This window comes from Triturus cristatus, chromosome 10, assembly GCF_964204655.1.
Source record: "Triturus cristatus chromosome 10, aTriCri1.1, whole genome shotgun sequence".
Lineage (NCBI taxonomy): Eukaryota > Metazoa > Chordata > Amphibia > Caudata > Salamandridae > Triturus > Triturus cristatus.
The window spans coordinates 1,017,131,042-1,017,152,930 of NC_140593.1; the positions used below are offsets into that span (position 1 = coordinate 1,017,131,042).

A 21,889-nucleotide genomic window follows, 5' to 3' on the forward strand; every position below is an offset into this window, starting at 1 on the left:
GCCTGTAAATACTGCATCTGCCAAGCAGGCATTATCAGTCAAAGTGTAACACTTAAATCATCCTTTGTTCTGGGTCGTGAGACTCTATGATATGGTTATGTACGCGAAAGTAATCAGGAGCGTATCAATGAACAATGTCACAGGTGTACTGGCCAAAAGGCGTGAGGGGACCAGGCATGTATTTTACCACATCAGAAGCAACTCCCGCTGAGCAGCTTTAATGATAACGAACAGAATGTATTGTGGGAAAAGTACAGATTCGTGCCTCTATACACTGAAGGAAGAACCGGGCGTCTGCTAGCATGCATGAAATAAAGAAAATCATGAATCCATCCACGTTAGTTCCATGGTATCCAAATTCAATAGAACATATTTCGTGCGACAATTTATAGACTGCTGCCATCTTGAAATGTATTGTGTGAACAGAATGCCACCAATAGGAGTTCCACGCTTAGAAGCTAAACTACATACACAAGAAATAAACTTGGCGACGGCGGTTGAAGGCGGCAAGTTGTGAGCAGCAACGCATGCCAGGTCTCAACTGAATGAACACTGGCCAATTTATCGATGTTTAAGCCTTAGTTTGACCTACATACGCAACTGTGAACTTGGTTTGATAATGTACAGGAGACTGTCCCTGCCACAACTACATTCACCCAGTAGATGGCAATAACATTTAAACGCACAGATCGAAGGCCTCCATGATTATAAACTTTTTAGATACACACTGGCTTGTTTTCAGTATATATTCTGCTGGGAAATGGAGCAGCTTCATGCCCCAAAAACTCAGTACCTGCTGTAAGATTTACACTGAGGTGTGGTGGGATCTTAATGAACTTAGAGTAAGCGACAATCACAACCACCATTTTAAAGCTCTCTGCCCAGGATGCACAGGCACTTGCATGTGTTTGCACTGCAGTTCATACAACAGTGCATGAAACTGTACTTGAGATATTGCAAAGTATGTGAACTGAGAACAGAAAGAGGAACAAGCATTGTCCGCGCGGCCATGAAAGTGATCGCAATCGCGGGCTGCAAGGGTGCCCGCGAGCGATGCACTGAATGAGCCATGATGAGAGAGGAAAGCCAGATGGCGCCTCTGCTCATAATTGTGCGCGTAACCGCACGCTCTAGGCCACACAAAAAGCTGTGGTCGGCTTTTTGAAGCCCACTCACTAAATGTCTTCCCAGAGCAGCGCATGCGCTGGCTCAGGCGAGACCTAAAAAGGAGGGTTTGGGTCCCAGATGCAGCCTGGCATTGAAGACAGTAAACGGATGTACGCCCATTTAGGAACAATTTACATTCTGTGAAAATATTCTTTAATGTTAATGCATTTTATGGTGGTCTCTGGAGACGGACCCTACCAAATTGTCGAAGTAAAGATTAAAACCCTTTGTGTTTAAATATTTTAGACAGGCTCTGCATAAAGGTGTGAAAACGTTTTTTGAAGGAGACGGAGTGTAGTGTTGCAGAGGACGATAATCCGTGACAAACTCAACTCAAAGAGGTGCTTGTAGCATGTACAGTTAAACAATAACAATACAATCTAGATAAAGATGAAATCACTACACCAAAGGGGCAAATAAACTCTTTGGAAACTAAACGTTCTTCTTTGGGTTCTTAAATGTCTAATTATGGGAAGGCTGGGATTTTTAAAAAAAAAATTACAAAAAAAAATAGGATTTCCACCTCAACGTGAGCAGAATTTTCACTCTTTAGGGCTGTAACAATCAGTCTGGGAAAGAGAAGACCAGTATTGCTGGTTACTAGCCTTCACTCTAACTAGATGGCAAGAGAGGGATTCGTGGAGTGTGATAAGTGGAGGATCACTAATAACGAAAGGCTATGAAATTTTAAAAAAAAGTTTATAAGCAGTGGTGCAACAATTTTGGATGCACAACAGGTGTTTACTAATTTGGAGGAGATCCCTGGAGCAATTTAAAGTCAGAAATGATCTTTGGAAATAGATCTATCTTATGAATCTTGTTCTGGGTGGAAAGTCACTGATACTTGGCAACACCTGATCTCTCCCTCCACCTCTGAAACATACCAACATGCCACATAAGCAGTGGATTCAGGTTGAAATCTTATATCTGGGTTAGATGTAAGACGCAGAATACTCGGATAGATTAGGAGAATTTAGGAGGCAGTTCCCCTCATAAAGTATCGGGAATTAGCAACTTTCAGTGATAGTCTGTTAAAGAAAATGTTGGGAATAATATGTCCTCATGGAAACATTAGACAACATTCTGTCAAATTATCAAAATGTCAAAACATCTGTAAAAATACTGGATAATCATCAAAATTACTTTATTTTTGTCTTAATCTTAGGATTAAGACCAAATCTTAAGTGCTAGTATAATGCAAGTCAAAAAGCATTGTAAAAACAGCAGTTTAAAAGAAAAATCAAATACACATTACCCAATATAGGGGAAAACCACTAGTCACCAGCCACCATTGACTAGCGTCATAAAACGCAAAAAGTGAAAGACATGGATAAAAACTGTAGAATTGTTAAATGCCAAGTATGGCTTTTGCACAAAAGTCAAAGCACTAGGGAATATTATACATAGAGTCTGGTTCACATCTCAAGACTAAAGATGTGTCAAATCAAATACAACAATTATAAAACAATGACCGAATGTAAACGGTCAGAAAATATTTTGCAATGCACACTTTCCCAATTGTGGGATCATACAACATCTCAAAAGAGACCAATGCAGCAGGAAAGCAAATATTATAAAAAGGGGAATATGTTTATAAAGTTTTATATAGCACAAACAGGTTACCGAAGCATATCAGAGCGCTTTACAATAGGAAGGAAGGAAATAAGTTGCAGTACTGGCATCAAATATGAATAACAAACTAAACAGATACAACACACACTGGGTCAATAAAGAGTAAAACAATAAATGGTACATGGCGAGCCAAGCGGGGAGCAAATGATAGGTTAAAAGAAGAGTAGCACTCAGTGCAAGTTGTCAGTTTGAAAGTCCAAAGGCTTAGAGCAGATGATCCAAAGTTATTTAAGGTAAGAACTAGTTCATAAAGAATCTTTAAGCTTCCAATTTGAAAGCAACCATGGAGGGGATTCTGTGTACTTCTGGTGGAAGATAGTTACAGATCTTCGGGGCAGCACCTGAGAATGCTTGATGGCATGTTCTCTTTTTGCCAAGGATCTGAGGTTTCAGGAGGAGATAGTTAGCACTTCTTGAGTGTCTGCCACCTCCGGATAGTTCTAGCTTTTGCACTAGATAACGGGGGCTTTGAAATGGAGGGCTTTGTGAGCCAGGCAAGCAATCTTTAGCTGAATTTGTGCTTCATTGGGCAACCACTTAAGGGATTTTAGTACTGAAGATGAGAGCTCATTTCTTTTGGTACTCGTAACCAATCTGACAGCACAGTTTAGTGAAGCCCTTAGTGGGCCCAAGGTATATTTGGGGAGGCCACTGACATAATCGAGTCTCGGCAAAACAAGCGCTTGGACTACCAGCTTGAAATAAACTTGAGGAAGGAAAGCTTTGATGCTCCTGAGTATCCTCATCAGGTGATTAGCTCACTTGCACACATTGCTGATCTGATTCTTCATGTTCAGATGCTTGCCCAGTGTGATTCCGAGAGATTTGGCTGAGTCAATGATATGGGAGCAATTGAAGACAGTGAGGTGGTGCTGGAGTGGGTAATGCAAAAATTTTGTATACCCTCCCCATTTCTGTATGTTTATACTAATTAGATTAATTTATTATAATCGAACTAATGGAATGAAGTGAAAATTATTAACCAATCGTATTAATAACTGAAATACACGTGGGATTGCAATTGCATGACTTAATACGCAAACTAAATTATGTACGCATACTAATGAGACAATTAGAATATTGCATGATATATGTTGCTTTTGTGATGTATTTGCGATTTGCGCTTTATTCAGTAAGTATAAACCGCTTGAGTGTTGCTTTCTGCTAGATAAATACACACATATGGGTATTAGTGAGGGAATAACATTTATTTAGATATTTCTATGTATTAATTGCATTTTGTGTTTCTTTTGCTTAAGGTGACCATTTGGGCCTGCCACAAAATGGCTGCCTCCGGTACCGGACTTGACTGACGACGTTACACAAGGTTTTGGGTGAAGTGCGCCTGCGCTAACGCCAGCAACAGTGGCCTCGTCGTGACCCTAACCAGACTGTACCCACCAAGGTCGCCCTGGGAAGCAAGCCAGCTTTTCAGAAGAACAATAAGATGCCTCTTAAAACCGGAACAAGCAAGACTCATGACCTAAGAGACATTATTCCATGTGAACTCTGTCGGACGATCTCGGATTGTCCAATCAGAAGAGCTGAAAACCAATATTTGATACTTTTTGACAATGAGTTTACTATAGATTATGGTAGAATAGAGAGGTTGTATGGCTTTTCTTGTTTTCCTGACATTATGCTGACGGAGAGGACGGCGACGATGCAGGACAGCTGTTTTCCTGAATCTTTGATGGACTGAACTAATGCCCAATCTCCTGATGAACTGAAATTACTAAATTTGACAGGCATAGATTTGAGAGACTACTGGATTTTATTTAGAGGACGGCGATTAGCCAGAATAGGTAAATATGACGATTGGCGGCTTGAATAAACAAATGATTTAATTTACATTAATTAGATAAAGATTGAATTGATTAATTACAAAATGAGTTGGGTTGTTTATTCATCGAAAATGTATGGATTCAAAGGTAAATAGAGAATTAGAAATTAACTTAAACTTAAACCAGCAACTAACTGATTCATCCCAATTTATGAGAGGAATACTAAAAGGTGAAACTCAGGACCGAATGAGTTTCAGAAGGTTACGTAGATTTGTTACTCATTAGGGTAAAAGAGGTATTTCCTTTCATGTCAGCGTTTGGAGTGATCATCACCCGAGAAACACAGATGGATGGTGAGTGAATGTTGATGTTATGGGCCCCACCAGCGAATTTATTGGTTGTGCGTGTTTGTGAGATCTTTGGTCTGTGACGGAGGGAGGGATTTTGTACTCCACACGCAGCAGTTTTTCCTGGTAGCAGAGGATGGTTGTTATTGTTTTGGTTTGCCGATTATTGCTTGTACATAGCTTATTGATTGGTATGGATTTATGTACTAACACTTTATGTTGAGATGCGTCGAGTTCTATGTGGTTAGCACGGCTTCTGGGGTGTAGGAAGTCAGAAGTTTGTAACGGTTCCGTAGCAGAGGTAAGCGCTGCTCTCGGGAAAGACTGAATTGTTGTTGCCCTGTAGGTACACAGGGGAAACGTGTAACGATTGAAGTTGCATGACGCATTGTCTGGGTTCGATTCGGTAGCATCGTCGTGTGTTGCCATTAGAGACATTTACAGTGTGAGAGAAGAGTGTATGATAGCGAAGGTTACCTGTGAAGTTCTGGTCTTAGGTACCAGGGATCCAAATGGCATTCCGATAACGCTTATCACTGGAAAGGTAATAGGTATTCTCTGAGCTTGCTAGAAGGACAAAGTAGAGGGAAGCGCTGCTTTGTTAACGTATGTCATAATTCTGTAGTAGGACAGACTGTTCGCTGTTCTCGGGAAAGACCGGATTCTGTGTTAATGCACTACATTTTTCTGTATGACAGTGTGTGTATGAAAAGGCATTTCGATTAATTGCGAAAATCTAGTTTTATTTCTCAGGAGCATTGGGTCTCCAACTAGGTGTCTTAATTCTAGAGAAGTGGTTGGTTGATGCTTGCTAGAAGGGTAAGGTAGAGGGATGTGCTACTTTATCAACGGAAGTAACGATTCATTAGTAGGGCAGAGGTAAGCACTGCTCTCGGGAAAGATGGAATTCTCGTGAGAAAGGTCTTTTGCTATTCTTTGGTTAGCGAAGCGGACAATGGAGACGTTTTCTATGTTGTTACTAACAGAAGCGTAGAAATTGAAACAAAAACTTACTGAGCATATTTGTAAAGGAGGGGTAGACAGGAGCAGGAGCTGCCGCAGCGGCTGCTGACGTCAGAACGACCGCGCTGGGATTGGACAGTCGGTCAGAACTGTAAAACGTTCCAGATTGGTGCGTTAGTGTACGCCGCGCTAGGAGTGGAGCAATACAGGGTGACGTAGACGCTCCGAATTGGTGCGTTAGTGTGAGTTGCGCTGCGATTGGACAGAATAGCGGTACAATTGTAAAGAGACTAGTGATACACGGAAGACAGGACAATGTATTACGATCCACCAGAAAAAGAGAAAAAGTCATGGTTCGGAAAAATTAAGAAGTGGTTTAAGAAGGACAAACCGGTCAAAACTAGGGAAGGACAGTTACTTCCTCCACCGAAAACCCCCGCATCCTTTATGATCGCGAAATATGGATATCATACTTCTATTTGGTTAGACAATTGGGTGAGATACACAAAGGAGGACAGAGTATTAGCTTTTCCAGAACATGGTTCATTTAATTTGGCTGTTTTGAGAAATTTGAGAGAGAAAATGATGAATTTAGAACCTAGACCTAGACCGACGCAGTTTGAGGCTTTGACGGAATAGGAAGACGAAATGCATGAACGAGAGAGACAAAGAAATGGTAGAGGATATAGGTACCCGTTTGGCAGATCATATGGACATGAAATGCACGATGATCGAATGAGAAGATGGCGGAATGAGAGTATGACTGAGGGTTTGTTCCCTGCAAGAACTGCAGGAGAGAATGAAGGACGAAAGTGCATAGAAAAAAGGCATAATGTGCCCCAATGAAAGAAACAGTAAGAATTATAAAATCGGAACCAGAGTTCCAAAGTTTGGGTAAAAACAATGCCATTAGAGAGGTAGAAAAGAAGTCTGAAAGGAAAAAAGATGGAGAAAATTCTGCAGAATTAGCAAAAACGACCCTAAAATTAACCGAGAAAATAAGAGAATTGACTAAGAATCTAGAAGCGGTAACTGTTCCAGTAACGATAGGTGCAGTAACGCCTATTTTTGACAAGCAGAAAGACAGTGAACTTTGTTTGACAGTTCCATATAAAAGTAATAAACCGGTTGAACAACCAAGAGTGAGTCAGAGTGAGAATCCATGGAGACAGACTATGAGTATAATTGAACCAAATTTTTCAAATAACCCGTTTGTAGGTCAGAACTGTGCAGAGAAACGTATGACAATGATAGAGACGATATCAGAAACACTAAGATTTTGGACAAGGAAAGGTAGAGAAGCCAGTAGGACCATCAACAGACTAGTTAACCATTCACTTAAGAAGCTTGCAGAGAAAAGACAAAGAATCCCAATCAATTGATGTGGCTAAGTTACGAATTGTATTGGAAGAATTAATAAATGAAAAATTGAAAACTTGTCAGGATGAAGAATTACTATTTTTGTGCAAAAGTGTGACATGGAGAGCGAAAAACCTACATGAAAGGTTAGAAGAAGTGGCAAATGAGATGGGTATTGATATTGAAAAGGTAAAAGCCTTACAGAAACCATATCGAGTAGATTTCACCGAAAAAGATATTGAAAACATGAACACCACAGGACGAATAGGTCAGATTAAGGACAATCATTTTATTGAGAAAATGGGGAGATGTGGATAAAGCAGGTGGTATAGAAAACGTGACGATGCCTCAGATAAGACATTTTCAGCATTTCCTGTAAGAGAAAAGGAAAAGGTAGTGACAGAATGCCCTATGAGAGAGATTCCAGGAGGAGGATATGTACATGTCCCATGGACAAGACAGGATATTTTGTCTTTTACGAATGATTTCCCTCGACTGCGTGAGAAGCCCGTCGAGTGGTACAGGCAGGTAGACAGATTTGTAAAATTGTCTAAAGTACTATGGATTGATTTGAATAGTCTATTTGACATAATAGTACCAGCAGATTTATGGACAGAGTGCAAGCTCATGATAAATTGGCCAACTCGGGAATATCCTAGGGATCCTAAAACAGGAGCTCCAGACCCCAAGGTAATGAAGAAATATGAACAAGTTATGGTATTTTTGAAAAATAAAGTGCCTCCTAAAGAGACAGATTGGGTAAAAATTGATCGAACACACTAAGAAAGTAAAGAGTCAGTAAATGCATATTATGAGACTAATACTAGCTTTTAAGCAGTTTAGTGGAGATGAGAATTTGAGTGAAAAGGATTGGAGTCATTTTGTATATGGTTTACGTCCAGAAATTGGTGAAATGATTAAACAGCATACTGTTGATTGGCAAAATAAGAAAATAGATGAAGTACTGAGGCACGCTAAATACTTTAGTGGTGAGATTGAGGCAAAACAGCGAAAACTGAAAGAAAAGGCTATGTGGGCACAGGTAAAGGTAGCGGAAAGACAGGAAGCTCAGATAGTGGAACAAGCAAGTAACACAGGAACAAGAGAGGAATTTGGTCCTGGGAAAGGAAAGGGCAATATAGAAGAAGCTAAAAAGAAGTTCCCATGCCATAATTGCGGTAGGAGAGGGCATTGGAAATCAGAGTGTAAATTTCCCCCAAGTACTAACAATGAAAATCCATCATTGAACCCACAGGTGCAGCATGAGGTGAGTGGTCAACCGCAGCAAGTTATTACCCCCACAAAATCAGGTGCCAAAACCGCCTTTTCCACAGAGCAGAAACTCACAGAAGTATAGTAGTGAATCGGGATTCTACAATGAAGAACAGGTAAATAAGCTGCCACGCACTAGCGCTGTTTCGCAGTATTGGCTGCAACGCGATGAAAGTGACTCAGAAGAAAGCTATTGACTGTGCCGAAGGGAGGAAGGAGAGTGCGTACTTGGCGCAACTCTAGAAGTAGACCAGACAGGACCATTTGTAGAAGGGAAGGTTAATGATGAAAATATTACTTTCCTAGTGGATACTGGTGCTACTCGATCAACTGTTAGATCAGCTGACATTAAGAATCTTCCTCTCTCGGATGACACGATCCAAGTAGTTGGTGTATCCAACAGACAGATTAAAACGTACCTTACAGATCCAGTGAAAGTTAGCATAGGGAAATTTTCAGAAATGCACCGCTTGGTTGTGTGCGACACCAGTCCTGTGAATTTATTAGGTAGGGACCTGTTGTGCAAAATAAATTGCACTATATTCTGTACTCCAGATGGAATAGCTTTTGAAACACCAGATGATGATGTACTGTATAAGATGACCATAGCTACCAGAGAAAATGAGGTTACTGAAACATATGCTGTATTCAACCCTGATGAATTACCTAAAGAATTGAAACAGTCTGTAAAAGCAGAAGTTTGGGATTTCACTGAAGATTTAGGACTAATGAGAAATGTAGATCCAATAAAAATAACAGTAAAGGAAGGAGTAACATACCCAAATGTCCCGCAATATAAATTGACACCTGAGATAATTGAAGGAGTAACTCCTGTGATAGAGAAAATGATCAGGCAAGGGATCTTGAGAGAAATAATGAGTAGTCCATGTAATTCACCAATAATGGGACTGAAGAAGCCTAATGGGAAATTCAGAATAGTGCAAGATCTGAGAAAGGTGAACAAAATTGTGGTATCATGTTGCCCCATTGTACCAAATCTATCAGTGATCTTATATCAGATTCCCCATGATGCAGAATGGTAGAGAATTCAGTGTTAGTTCAATAAATTGACCACCTTTTGGTGGCGTCAAAAACACGTGAAGCCTGTGAGGTAGACACGATAGCTTTGCTGAATCATTTGGCAAATGGAGGACTTAAAGTGTCACCATCAAAGTTACAATTTGGTAAAAAGGAAGTACGGTATTTAGGAATACAACATTGAGAAAGGACTAAGAGAAATAACAATAGACAGAATCAGAATTATAAAAGGAATGAGAGCTCCCATGACTCAGAGAGATGAGAATGTTCTTGGGAATGGTTGGATACTGTCGTCAGTGGATCAGCAATTTCTCTTTGATTGCAAAACCTTTGGTACGACTGACGAGAAGTGATGTGAAAGATCCCATTGAGTTGAACAAGGAGGAATTGGCAGCATTTAGAAAATTGAGAGATGGTTTGTGTGAAGCACCTGCATTCGGTATGCCTGACTATGAGAAAGAGTTTGAGTTGTATTGGAGTGAGAGAAATGGATGTGCACTCTCTGTGTTGATACAGAAGCATGGAAAACTGAGACCAATTGCATATTTTTCATCAATGCTTGATCCAGTAGCTGTAACTTTACCTGGATTTTTGAAAATGAAATACCTGAAGGTCGAGGTCTAAGAAAGAGCTTGGAGGAATGAAAAGAACGACAAAGGAAGTAAGGTAAAGAGAGTTGCAAAGGATGAATTTTGGCCCAATAAAATAAAGAAATTAAGATAGACTGACACGAGTGAATTCGCCAAGAGCCGAGCAGGTGAATGAAGTGACAAGTCAAGAAAAATCAAAAGAAGAAAAAAACAATTGAGAATAAATAAAGTAAAAGAACAAGGAAACCTAACCAGAAGTACAAGTCACCGGAATGGACGTACGTGGCTCTGCCTGAAAAGGGAGAAGAGGCAGATAGTCAAGGAAATCCAGAGGAGGCTGTACTGAAAGTGGTTGAAGAAGAGGAAGAATCGGAAATCCTGAGAGTTTTCTTGTCCAACATTGGAGAAGAAGAAACGGAAGTTCAGGAAATTCTGTATTTGGATGATGAGACGAAAGTGAAGAACGATGAGATGCCAAATTGAATAGATCAAGAAAGCCGTTGATGAAGAAAATAAGAAATCCAGTCAAAAGATAGATACTGGTAGAACCAAATAGGTGATTAGAGCCATAGGTTAGAAAACGAGTTGTGAAGTGAAAGAGGCTATGTCAAAAGACACGGTCCATTTTAACGAAGATGGCTAACATAGATAGTAACAAAGGTAGATGTACATTCATGAAAAGATGGTGTAAAATGTGTTGTCGTACAGGATTATTAATGCTTCTATGGAGCATACTTGCTCTTCTGATCTCTTTTAAAGTCATTATAGATACATTAGAAGGACATAGTGAGAATAAAACTAATATAGGGAAGATTCAAATGGTAGTTCCGACTAGAATAGATAATTATTTACAAAAAGACAGGTCTATAACTGATTTTTCTAATAATGTGTTTTTTTTAAAATTATTGTACGAATATGTAAAGACAATGGATGTAAGGGACTGCTACGTATGCATGCAATTACCTGGCTCTGTTTCCGAAGGAGTGACTTATCACCTTCCAGCAATGTATGGAATAACATGTAGTGTAATAGCTAGTTTATTTTATCAGACAGGAAAATTAGAATATTATTTTTCAGATGTAGATAACATTTTTGCACAAGTGCCTGCCATTAACAAACTAAACAAGGTAAAACCTGCTAATGTATTAGGTGAATTTTCCTTAGAAACTAAAGAACTAACATTAGAATATATTTTTAGAAACAATTTGACTTGCAGTTTGAAGAAAGATGAAAAGACATTCTTAGACAAGGTTGAAGAAAGAAGAATGAAAATGCAAAGAAAGGTAGCAGAAGGAAAAGTGGAGAAAACAGTCTGGGATGTAGAAAGGGAAAAACATTTGAAAGGAGAAGCTAGTCCAACTATAGCTTTAGATTGGCCTCAGAAAGGGAAGTTTTGCATTCGAAGGAATCAAACTGTATGATAACTATTTTCTAGGTAATAGTGAGTGCCATGATACATACCGAATCTTGGGTGGATGGGGATTTAAAGGCGGAAAAGATCCAGTCTTTCCTGGATTATATTTTATTTGTGGGAACAGGGCATATTATCGCTTGCCAGACCATTGGTATGGCACATGTTACATAGGCCTGGTTTTTCCGAAAAATTTTCATATGGATAGAGGAGAAGATGGTGTACATAGTTTAAGTAATCATTTAGTATGTAGTAAGAGAGAATCTTGGACAGAAATTGTAGGTTATATTTTTGGAGCATTGATACCAGCAGTGGGAATATCTTTAAATGCAAATAAAATTAGAAAATTATCAACAGTAGTGGATCGCTTGTCAACAAGCACCACTGGAGGATTTTTATTGGTAGACACTGAAATGGTTGCCATGCGTGCTATGGTAATGCAAAATCAACTTGCCCTGGATATATTATTGGCAAAAGAAGGTGGAGTCTGTGGAATGCTTAAGGTTCAACATTGTTGTACTTACATTCCTGACGAAAGTAAAGATCTGAAAATTTATATTAGGAATATTACAGAATTGCATGATGAAATTGCACCACTGGAGGTTGAAGGTGTTTGGCAAAAGATCGGAAAGAAAATAGCTGCTATTAAAAAGGTCTTAGTAAAGCTAGGTAGTACATTTATAGGTAAAATATTGTTTCCATTAACAGGTGTGATTTTCATAATTAGTGATAAGATTAGGTTGTATCTGTTGTAAAAATAATAAGAACAAGAAAAGATTAAAAAGAGAAAAGTTGAGAAGAAAAGACAAGAAACAAGAAAGAGAATTTGAGGAGATAGAATTGGAAGGAGTGTATGTATGAATCAGCAAAAAGAGGAGGAGATGTGGGTGAAACTGAATTATGATTAAGAGCAAGAAAACCTTTAAGATTCCATAAAAGACAGAACAAAATTTTTGGTTGGTATGGTGATAAAATCACCAAAGGGGGGTTGCTGGAGCAGGTAATGCAAAAATGTTGTATAACCTCCCCATTTCTGCATGTTTATACTAATTAATTTCGAACTAATGGAATGAAGTGAAAATTGACCAATCTTATTAATAACTGAAATACACGTGGGATTGCATTTGCATGACTGAATACGTAAACTAAATTATGTACGCATACTAATGGTAGACAATTAGAATATTGCATGATATATGTTGTTTTTGTGATGCATTTGTGATTTGTGTTTTATTCAGTAAGTATAAACCGCTTGAGTGTTGCTTTTTGCTAGATAAATACACACATATGGGTATTAGTGAGGGAATAACATTTATTTAGCCATTTCTATGTATTAATTGCGTTTTGTGTTTCTTTTGCTTAAGTTGACCATTTGGGCCTGCCACAAAATGGCTGCCTCCGGTACCTGACTTGACTGACGACGTTACACGAGGTTTTGGGTGAAGTGCGCCTTCGCTAACGCCAGCAACAGTGGCCTCGTCGTGACCCTAACCAGACTGTACCCACCAAGGTCGTCCTGGGAAGCAAGCCAGCTATTCAGAACAATAAGATGCCTCTTAAAACCGGAACAAGCAAGACTCATGACCTAAGAGACATTATTCCATGTGAACTCTATTGGACGATCTCCGATTGTCCAATCAGAAGAGCTGAAAACCAATATTTGATACTTTGACAATTATTTTACTATAAATTATGGTAGAATAGAGAGGTTGTATGGCTTTTCTCATTTTCCTGACGTTATGCTGACGGATAGGACAGTGACGCTGCAGGACAGCGGTTTCCCTGAATCTTTGATGGACTGAACTAATGCCCAATCTCCTGATGAACTGAAATTACTAAATTTGACAGGCATAGATTTGTGAGACTACTGGATTTGATTTAGAGGACGGCGATTAGCCAGACTAGGTAAATAGGACGATTGGCGGCTTGAATAAACAAATGATTTAATTTACATTAATTAGATAAAGATTGAATTGATTAATTACAAAATGAGTTGGTTTGTTTATTTATCGAAAATGTATTGATTCAAAAGGTAAATAGAGAATTAGAAATATGATGGGAACCCGTGGCAGAGGTGGAGTTGGAAACATATTGGGATGTGACAACCAAAGTCAACCGCAAAAGAATTAGAAATTAACTTAAACCAGCAACTAACTGATTCATCCCAATATATGAGAGGAATACTAAAAGGTGAAATTCAGGACCTAATGAGTTTCAGAAGGTTACGTAGATTTGTTTCTCATTAGGGTAAAAGAGGTATTTCCTTTCATGTCGGCGTTTGGAGTAATCATCACCCGAGAAACACAGATTGATGGTGAGTGAATGTTGGCGTTATGGGCCCCACCGGCGAATGTATTGGTTGTGTGCGTTTGTGAGATCTTTGGTCTGACAGAGGGAGGGATTTTGTACTCCACACTGCAGCAGTGGTACATCCAAAGGTCTAAATTGGGGCTCTGATTTGGAGGAGAATTAAGGAATTCTGTTTTGGAGGTGTTGAGCAGGAGGTGGTTCTCGGTTAACCAGTTCAGAGTAGAGGTTAGAGTAGTGTTGAGTGATATGAGGTTATCCAGAGAGGATATTTTCAGAGAGTGGGGTATCATCCACATACATATGGAAAAGAATGTTCGTGGAATTTAGTGCATTAGCTAAAGGTACCAAGAACAAGTTGAAGAGTATAGATCGGGCGGACCCTTGGGGGACCCCCGTGGATACTGGAGAGGGCTGGGAGAGAGAGCGGTTTGCCTTGATTCTTTGTGATCTGTGGTGGAGGAAGGACGAGAACCACTGCAACACCTGACCAGAGAGGCCTATCCTGTTCTTCAAAATGCATAGGAGGTTATCATGATTTACAGTGTCAAACACAGAGGAAAGGTCAAGGAGGATTAGTAGGCCAGATTGATTTTGGTCAAGCATTTTTAAAATGTCATCCATAAAAAGCATCAGAGCCGATTCAGTGATGTGCCCACTCGGAAAGCCAGATTGATGCTGGTCCAAGAGTTTGAAGTGATCGATGTGAGCACAGAGTTGTGATTGGATGCATTTTTCTAGGAGTTTGGCTAAGGTGGGGGATGTTAGAGCTAGGGCGGAAGTTGTTAAGGTCAGCACTAGCTGCATTAGGTTTTTTAGTATAGGTGATACCCGAGGCATTAGGCAATCTGAGATCAAGCCTTGAGACAGTGAACGGTTGATGATCTTTGTCCAGATGGGGATGACAACGTCCTTTATTTCTTTGAAAATGGAAGGTGGTAACAGGTCACTAAAGTGATTAGATGGGTTAAGTTGCCCCAAGCGGCATTGTTCTTGGTGTTCAGGCTGATTGGTTTGAACTTCTTTAGGACGGCAGGAGGTGGCACGGACACATAGGATGGCAATAGAGCCTTCTTGGAAGCAAGTTCAATATTGATGAGTCTTGCTTTCTCAGTAAAAAAGGCAGCCAGTTAGTCGCATGAGGGTGGACTGACTCCAGAGTCATAGCAGTTTGGGGCTTCCACTGATTGCTGTTTAACCAGTTCAAAAGTTTTCTTGGGGCGATTAGCGGCTTGATCAAGTTGGGATCTGAAGTAGTCTGCCTTAGCGCTCTTGATTAGTTGGTTGTAGGAATTTCTAACCTCTCTAAGGAGTTTAAGCTGATCCGGGGAGGGTTTGGATCTCCAAGATCGTTCAATTGCCCTAAGGTTGCAGCGTTCTGAGTTAAAATGGTCGATGAACCAAAATTTTGATATTTTTGACGAGGCATTTTTTTGTTGGAGTGGTGCAATGGAATCCATGATGCTAGATATAGAAGAGTTGTAGAAGTCGGTGAGTACCTGAACCTCAGACATGTCAGATAGGGAGGAGAGGGCATCTTTACAGTGTGTAGAGATGATTGATCTATATATATATATATATCAATCAATAAAAAAAACTTTCGGTTTTGTTAAAACAAACCATAAAAGCACACACAAGTACAACACAATAAGAGTAAATATTGGGAATAAATTCATCCTTAGGATACATCAGTACTGAGTTAGAAGGAATTTTAGGCGGTACATACTTATAAATCCAGGCATTTTCTATATTTAACAGCCGACTTTAAAAACTCTAATACAAAAAGAATACTGTCACTACATAGTAGTTGTAAATACATCATGGCAGTTATGATCTATATATATATATATATATATATATATATATATATATACACATATACATACACACACACACACACACCAAAAAAAGATTCATTTTCTATTACTCCTTAGCCCAGCTAAAAGGTTTTAAAGTCTCTAAAGAAACTAGTGCAATAGTTTAAACATCCGTGCCAAGGGGAGTTCATTTTCATTGGCTTATTTCCCCAATTAAAATATCATAGCTCTAAAGTGGCCAGTGCAACAAGGCTATAAAGCCAGACGAAAGGACAACTCAAATCCTAATCCATTTTCATTTACACATTTAGCAGGTTAATTATCTTACAGCTCTAAAGCAGCTAGTGTAACAGTGTAAACACACGTTCAAAATTAGTTTTCAATTGCACGCTTGTCCACTTAAAAGCTCATGGAGCTCTAAAGTGGCTAGTGCAACACAACTATAAAGACCGATAAAAATGGGTCTCCAATCCTGACTCGGTCATCCGATTTAATATGCGGTTTGCATGTCATAGGAGAAATAGCATCTGGTGATCTGCCCCTCCACAGACAATCCATGGGCTAGATGCAAAAAAGGCAGTCAGCTCAAACTCAGTTACAGGTGTCTCACTTAGACACTCATAGGTTCATCATCCTTGATGTAAAGAGTAAAATATTGTGAATAGGATGATGGTCCTTGGAACTGTCAAGCATGTTTCTTCTATAAAACGAGGTATACTTCAACAGTGGAAGGACGAGTTTCAAACCAAATATTGAGCATGCTTCTAAAATAAGCAGGCACCCTTATTATGGGAAGCTATTCAAAAGACTATAGGCTATTTTTCTGTAATGTGCATCTATACCTCGATGTATAGATGGGTATTCTGTTGGTATGCTAGTCTATAATCAATTTAGAATTGCTACATTTTAATGCCCCGATGCATGGTCGTGTGTGCGCCATACCCAGCTCAAGGTCTAATATGGCCGCCCTGCCTATTTATAAGGTTATTGCAAGTCAATAAGGAGTTCCATGACCATAAAGTAGGAACGAGGCCAAAGGCACATTTCCTTTCTAAGGTTATGTAACTTCAAGGTGACTTGCAGTATAGTTATATAAGGCAGGGGGTACTTTATCCCTTATAATGCATGGTCACATCACCTTTACAACAAACCACTTAAAACCTTGGTGGGTAGCTCTTTCATACGAAAGAGAGCATGTTTGTAAACATGAAGAATAAAATAGAATCTAGTGTAAAATGTATCAAAAAAGCTGTTCGAAATTTTTTGCCAGAAGATATTAGAAGCAGCTTAATACAAGTCAGGTAAAAAAAATAAAAAGTGCTGTAGCTCGTAATGTGTAGAAACAAGCATAAAGATTCTCACTCTTCTACAATAACCTATGGAATGCAAAAAAATAAACATGTTGCCACAAATATTTCCTTTCTTGTCAATGCACAGCAAGAAAAACCGAGCAGGAGAAAAAAAAAAAAGCAACGCTTCCTTTTCATTCTTTAAACTGCTGCTTTAATTATGCTCTATGACGACCTGCATTTCCCCTAAGCTGCTGGCAGCAGCACTGAGGTAAGAACTCAACTGCAATAAGTTATTACAGTGGAGTTCCGACGTCATTTCTTGATAATCAGCGGCTGGATGCGTCACAAGTTGATTATTATTACAGAATCCCATGTGTTATACAATTTCTTTAAAGATTATGACTTTGCAATGTAGTATACCAAAACAACATAGGCAACAAGCTGAACATGAGAAGCTTGTATATCCTGGTTTTATGCTACCATTGCTGCTGGGATTCGGTAGAGATTATTTCTTGTACAGCAGCATCTTGGGAACTGAATAGATTTATATATATAAAAAAGAAGAAAAAAAACACACACCCCACAAATAACTGTTTGTAGAATAAAAACAAGCTCCTGCACGCTCGGGTATTCACTTTCAAAACCGTTTATTCATACTCACACTGGTGACGCCTTTATAACTTACAGTCTAGGCTTTAGTTGTGGCCCGGGGCATGTTACTGTGATCCAACGATCGGAAATATATCATTTCATTTATAGAAGGTTCAAATTATGTTAAATATATATATATATATATATATACATATACATATACATACATATACACCTACATAGTGAACACTTGATATTCATAAACAATTCTCTGCTAAGGGATCAATATCACTCTCCTTCCTCCCACCCACCTCAAAAAATATACTCCACTGAATCATAAAGTTGGTTTAGATTACAAGCTACTCATAAAAAATTGCCAGGAGAAATAAAAATAATTCGTTATTTGCAAACTATTTAGAAAAAATACATTTGCTCTCTTGTGTGGATTTTCTACTAATCACAGCATCAGAAACGACTAATTTTAACATAACAGGCATTTTTGTCAACTGCATTAACCAGTAAGGTGTCTTAGAGCCACTCGTACATAACAGGTATTTCCTGTTACCCAACTCAATGGTACTCTTTTAAGAGTCCAAGAAGTGCAGAGTTAAACCAAGATTCAAACCTGTGACCATAGGTCTACACAGTTCACTGCAGCGAATGCATAAGTAAACTTAACCTCTGTAATTCCAACCGGATGTTTTACCCATTCCTCAAATTGTCAACATTTACAAATACCCACAAAATGCAGCAACTCTTGGGAACAGAATGTGAGAACTAGATTTTTAAAACACCAATTCCTGCTCACACACCAATTTCATGCCCAATTAGGAGACACTGCTAAGAGTAAAAGCTGATTACAACAAACTCCGCAATTCACATTTAACAAATTCCTTGAATTAATGTCATCCTCATGGTCTTGAGTTTCATTGTCATGGGTCTATCATTATCGCACACAACCCGGGCCACAAGGTCCGCCATCTCAGAGTTCTGGCTCACTCCCTGCTACAGAAGCAACGATAAGGTGGCCTTCTCCTTCATCAGCAAACCTATTGTTGAATCAGTTGTGAAATGAAGTCTCAAAACTTCCTAATTGAGTTATGGCTTGATCACATCAAAGTCAGACGTACCCAGAAAGGTCACTGCTCATGATACCAGCAACATCGCCTAGTGTTCTCTTCAAGGAACAGTAGGCAGGTTACTTAATTATAAACAAGGCCACTGTAATCATGCGATTTTGCGCCAGTGGTATTGTCTATATAGTTACAGATTTTTCTCCACACAATCAACCATTTGCAGATTTACTTTTTTTTTATATACAATTTAAGTCAAATGGATAAAAGGTAACTTAAAAATCACCACACATGGTGCTGTACAGTTGCAGAGCATTCACAAAGGTTCGCCGGTCACCCTCCCAAGAGGGACACCGTTCAGCCGACCTCTCCCTAGCCACTGTCCCACAATTCTACAGGAACATAGCGGGTAGAAAGGCCTTCTCCTACCTCACAGCCAAGACCTGGAACGACCTCCACCTCCAGCAAAGCCTGACTCTGCGCCAATTAAGAAAATACCTGAAGACCTGGCTCTTCAGATGACTCCCAACTGAGCTCCTCCAACCACCCCTGCCCCCCCCCCCCCCCACCACCACCACCACCACCACCACCATGAGATCCTAAGAGGGCGAGTAGTGTGCTTTACAAACCCCTGATTGAACCTATAATCACCGGTTGTTGCTTTCAGGTGTTAAATTGGCAGAAATAAGGCATATCTTTTACTACTACAGTAATAGATACTAAAATGATAAAATATTACGGCCACAGACTGTGGCACATTATTTGACTTTACATGCAGCATAAATAGATCGTCGTTTGTTACACAGTGCCATATGCGGATTGTGGATTTTCTGACAGCAAGCATTTCTGAATGTCTTGAAAACAAACTTAATTGGACTTGTCCTGCTTTCAGACCTCCCCTAGTGCCTGGACGCCTTCAGGGGTATCTGCGGCACTTTACCAAACACTTTATCCTAACATAACTTCAGGTTCACGCCTCAAATACAGTAAGGTAAGAGCAACACTAGTGGTGTATGAATCAAATACTAAAAAGAGGCAGGATCAACTGGAAGACCAACTCATCCATCTGTCCTGGGAAACGGCAACAAACACAGCAGGGCAAACACTACATGCCAACCACACACACAAACCCACATGACAAACAAACTTGTGCCAGTACTGCGTCTCTTATGCACGTATTCACAGTCCAGGGCTGCAGACAAGGTAGAAGATAAGGAACAAGAGTTTCCCCACTGAGTGGAAACGAGGTTGTTCCAACCTGGGAGCAGAAAAGAGGGCGTTCCCTATTGGACGATAACGTGAGGCAAGTCAAAATTCTGTAAGTCGAAAAGTAGAGAAAGAGGGAACGAAAAATAAGTGAAGGGTTTTCTTGCGGGTGGGAGGGTTATAACTAGTGAAGAGGAGGGGGACCGAATATTGTAAAGAAAGGGGCACTGCTGGCAGAGACAGCTGCAAACGAGCAGAGATCTGGGGCTTGTTTTCACGAGGGAGGAGGGGTAACAGGTAAGCAAGGATATAGTGGACAGCGTCCCTCTGTGGGGGCGGACTGAGGCAGGAGTTCCTCGCAGGCTGCCCGCAATTCCCTGCGTGGGGGCAGAGCGGGAGTTCAGTGCTGAGGAAGGAGTTTCCCCCTGACGAGACTGGAGGCTGCCCACATACCCACCTGAAGCGGCGGCGTTGGGGTAGGGGTACGGAGGCGGCGGCTGGAAGCCCGCCTGGGCTGGCTGGAAGCCAGGCGGCGGCGGGTTAATGGTCCCGTAGCTGTGCTGCCCGTAGCCCTCCTGCACCGCAGGGCTGTAGGCGGGTGGTCGCTGCTCCAGCAGGGGCTTGTTGTCCATGCTCCTCTCAGCAGCTCCGTCCTGCTGCCTCCCCGGGCACTACCTGCTGATCCTGCGGGGGAGGGAGACACAAAGAGGGCGTGAAGCTCAGGGGGGCAACTCACCACATCCACCCAACTACAACTTTACAGCCATCTCCCTCCCGTCTGTTCCCCCCAAAGCACCGCCCGGCCCTCACCTGCTGCTCCCTGCCCGGCTCCACGGCAGCCACAAACTCACAGTAAACTCCCAGCAGCGGAAGAAACGGCCGTGCTTTGCTGCTGAGGTAGTCACAAGACTGCAGTCATGTGATGCGCCCTGGCCGAGGCTGGCTGCTAGGCTGGGATCCCCTTCTTAAAGGCGACGTACACCCTGCGGAGCGCGTGCTGCGTGCGAGTATATCAAGTCTGCGCGTGCAACCCGCAGAGTGCATGCTGGTCTCAGGACAGTGGCCCGCACCCTGCAGAGTGCATGCTGATTGCTTATGTGTGACATTTTCATAATTTCAGTGTAATTATGAGTGACATTCAACTACTATGAGTGACACCTTCTCGCGAGCAAAATCAAGCAACGAAGACGAGGGAAACACATATATATCAGAAATTACACCCATTTGAGCAACGAGAAGCCCTAAACTATCTTGAAACTGCTTCAAAACACTTGAAATGGAAGGCTAAAACACTGATACAAAACTATTTTCTCCCCAGAAGATATAAAAGTAAATACATCTTCATAAAACCAGTAGCTGCCGGCACAGGTAACAGCGGTGAGGCTGGGGGTCAGGTAAGTTGACATACGTCGGGAAAAGTAAAATTAAATTAAAAATAAATAAAACCACTTACCTTGTGCTCGCCGCTATCGCCGATGTGGTGTGTACAAGGTCAGTGGTTTAAAAAAAATAATAATTTACTTCTCCCTTCGTATGTCGTCTTACCGGACCCCAACCCCGTGCCACCACTCTTACCCACGCCGGCCGCCACTGCATAAAACGTCTCACATCCCATGCCATTGCACTTTATTGCACCCCAACAGGTAATCAAATGCTAAAAAGATGAAATGTACAGAGGGTAGATATTTTGTTGTTACAGCAGGTACAAAAAAAATCACCTAAAGCTGGTAAACATATCTTTTTACAGCCACTGTCGGTAGTAGGAGTAACTGCAGGGCAGTGACGTGGGGAGGGGGAGGGGCAGGGTGGGGGGTAGTTAACTATGGATTACTGAGATTTACAGGTAAGTTAACATATAAATTAATCAAACGAATTTCGTTGCGTGCAATGCATCCCCAAATGCGATGCAGTGCACGCAACGAAATTCGCTTTAATAATTTATATGTTAACTTACCTGTAAACCTCCGTAATCCATAGTTTACTACCCCCCACCCTGCCCCTCCCCCTCCCCACGTCACCACCCTGCAGTTACTCCTACTA

General features: G+C 40.7%; 1 protein-coding gene across 1 annotated transcript in view; it reads right to left on the reverse strand.

Moving 5' to 3' along the window:
• BRI3 (brain protein I3) overlaps positions 1–20,818 on the reverse strand; it is a 159,607-nt gene extending 138,789 nt beyond the window's left edge. The window contains exons 1-2 of the mRNA XM_085629006.1: positions 20,660–20,818; positions 20,307–20,533 (exon numbers count right to left, since the gene is read on the reverse strand). Of these exons, the coding sequence (XP_085485132.1) occupies positions 20,307–20,481 (175 nt within the window). The 5' untranslated portion in view covers positions 20,482–20,533; positions 20,660–20,818. The remainder of the gene's footprint in view (positions 1–20,306; positions 20,534–20,659) is intronic.
• Positions 20,819–21,889: the final 1,071 nt, after the last annotated feature.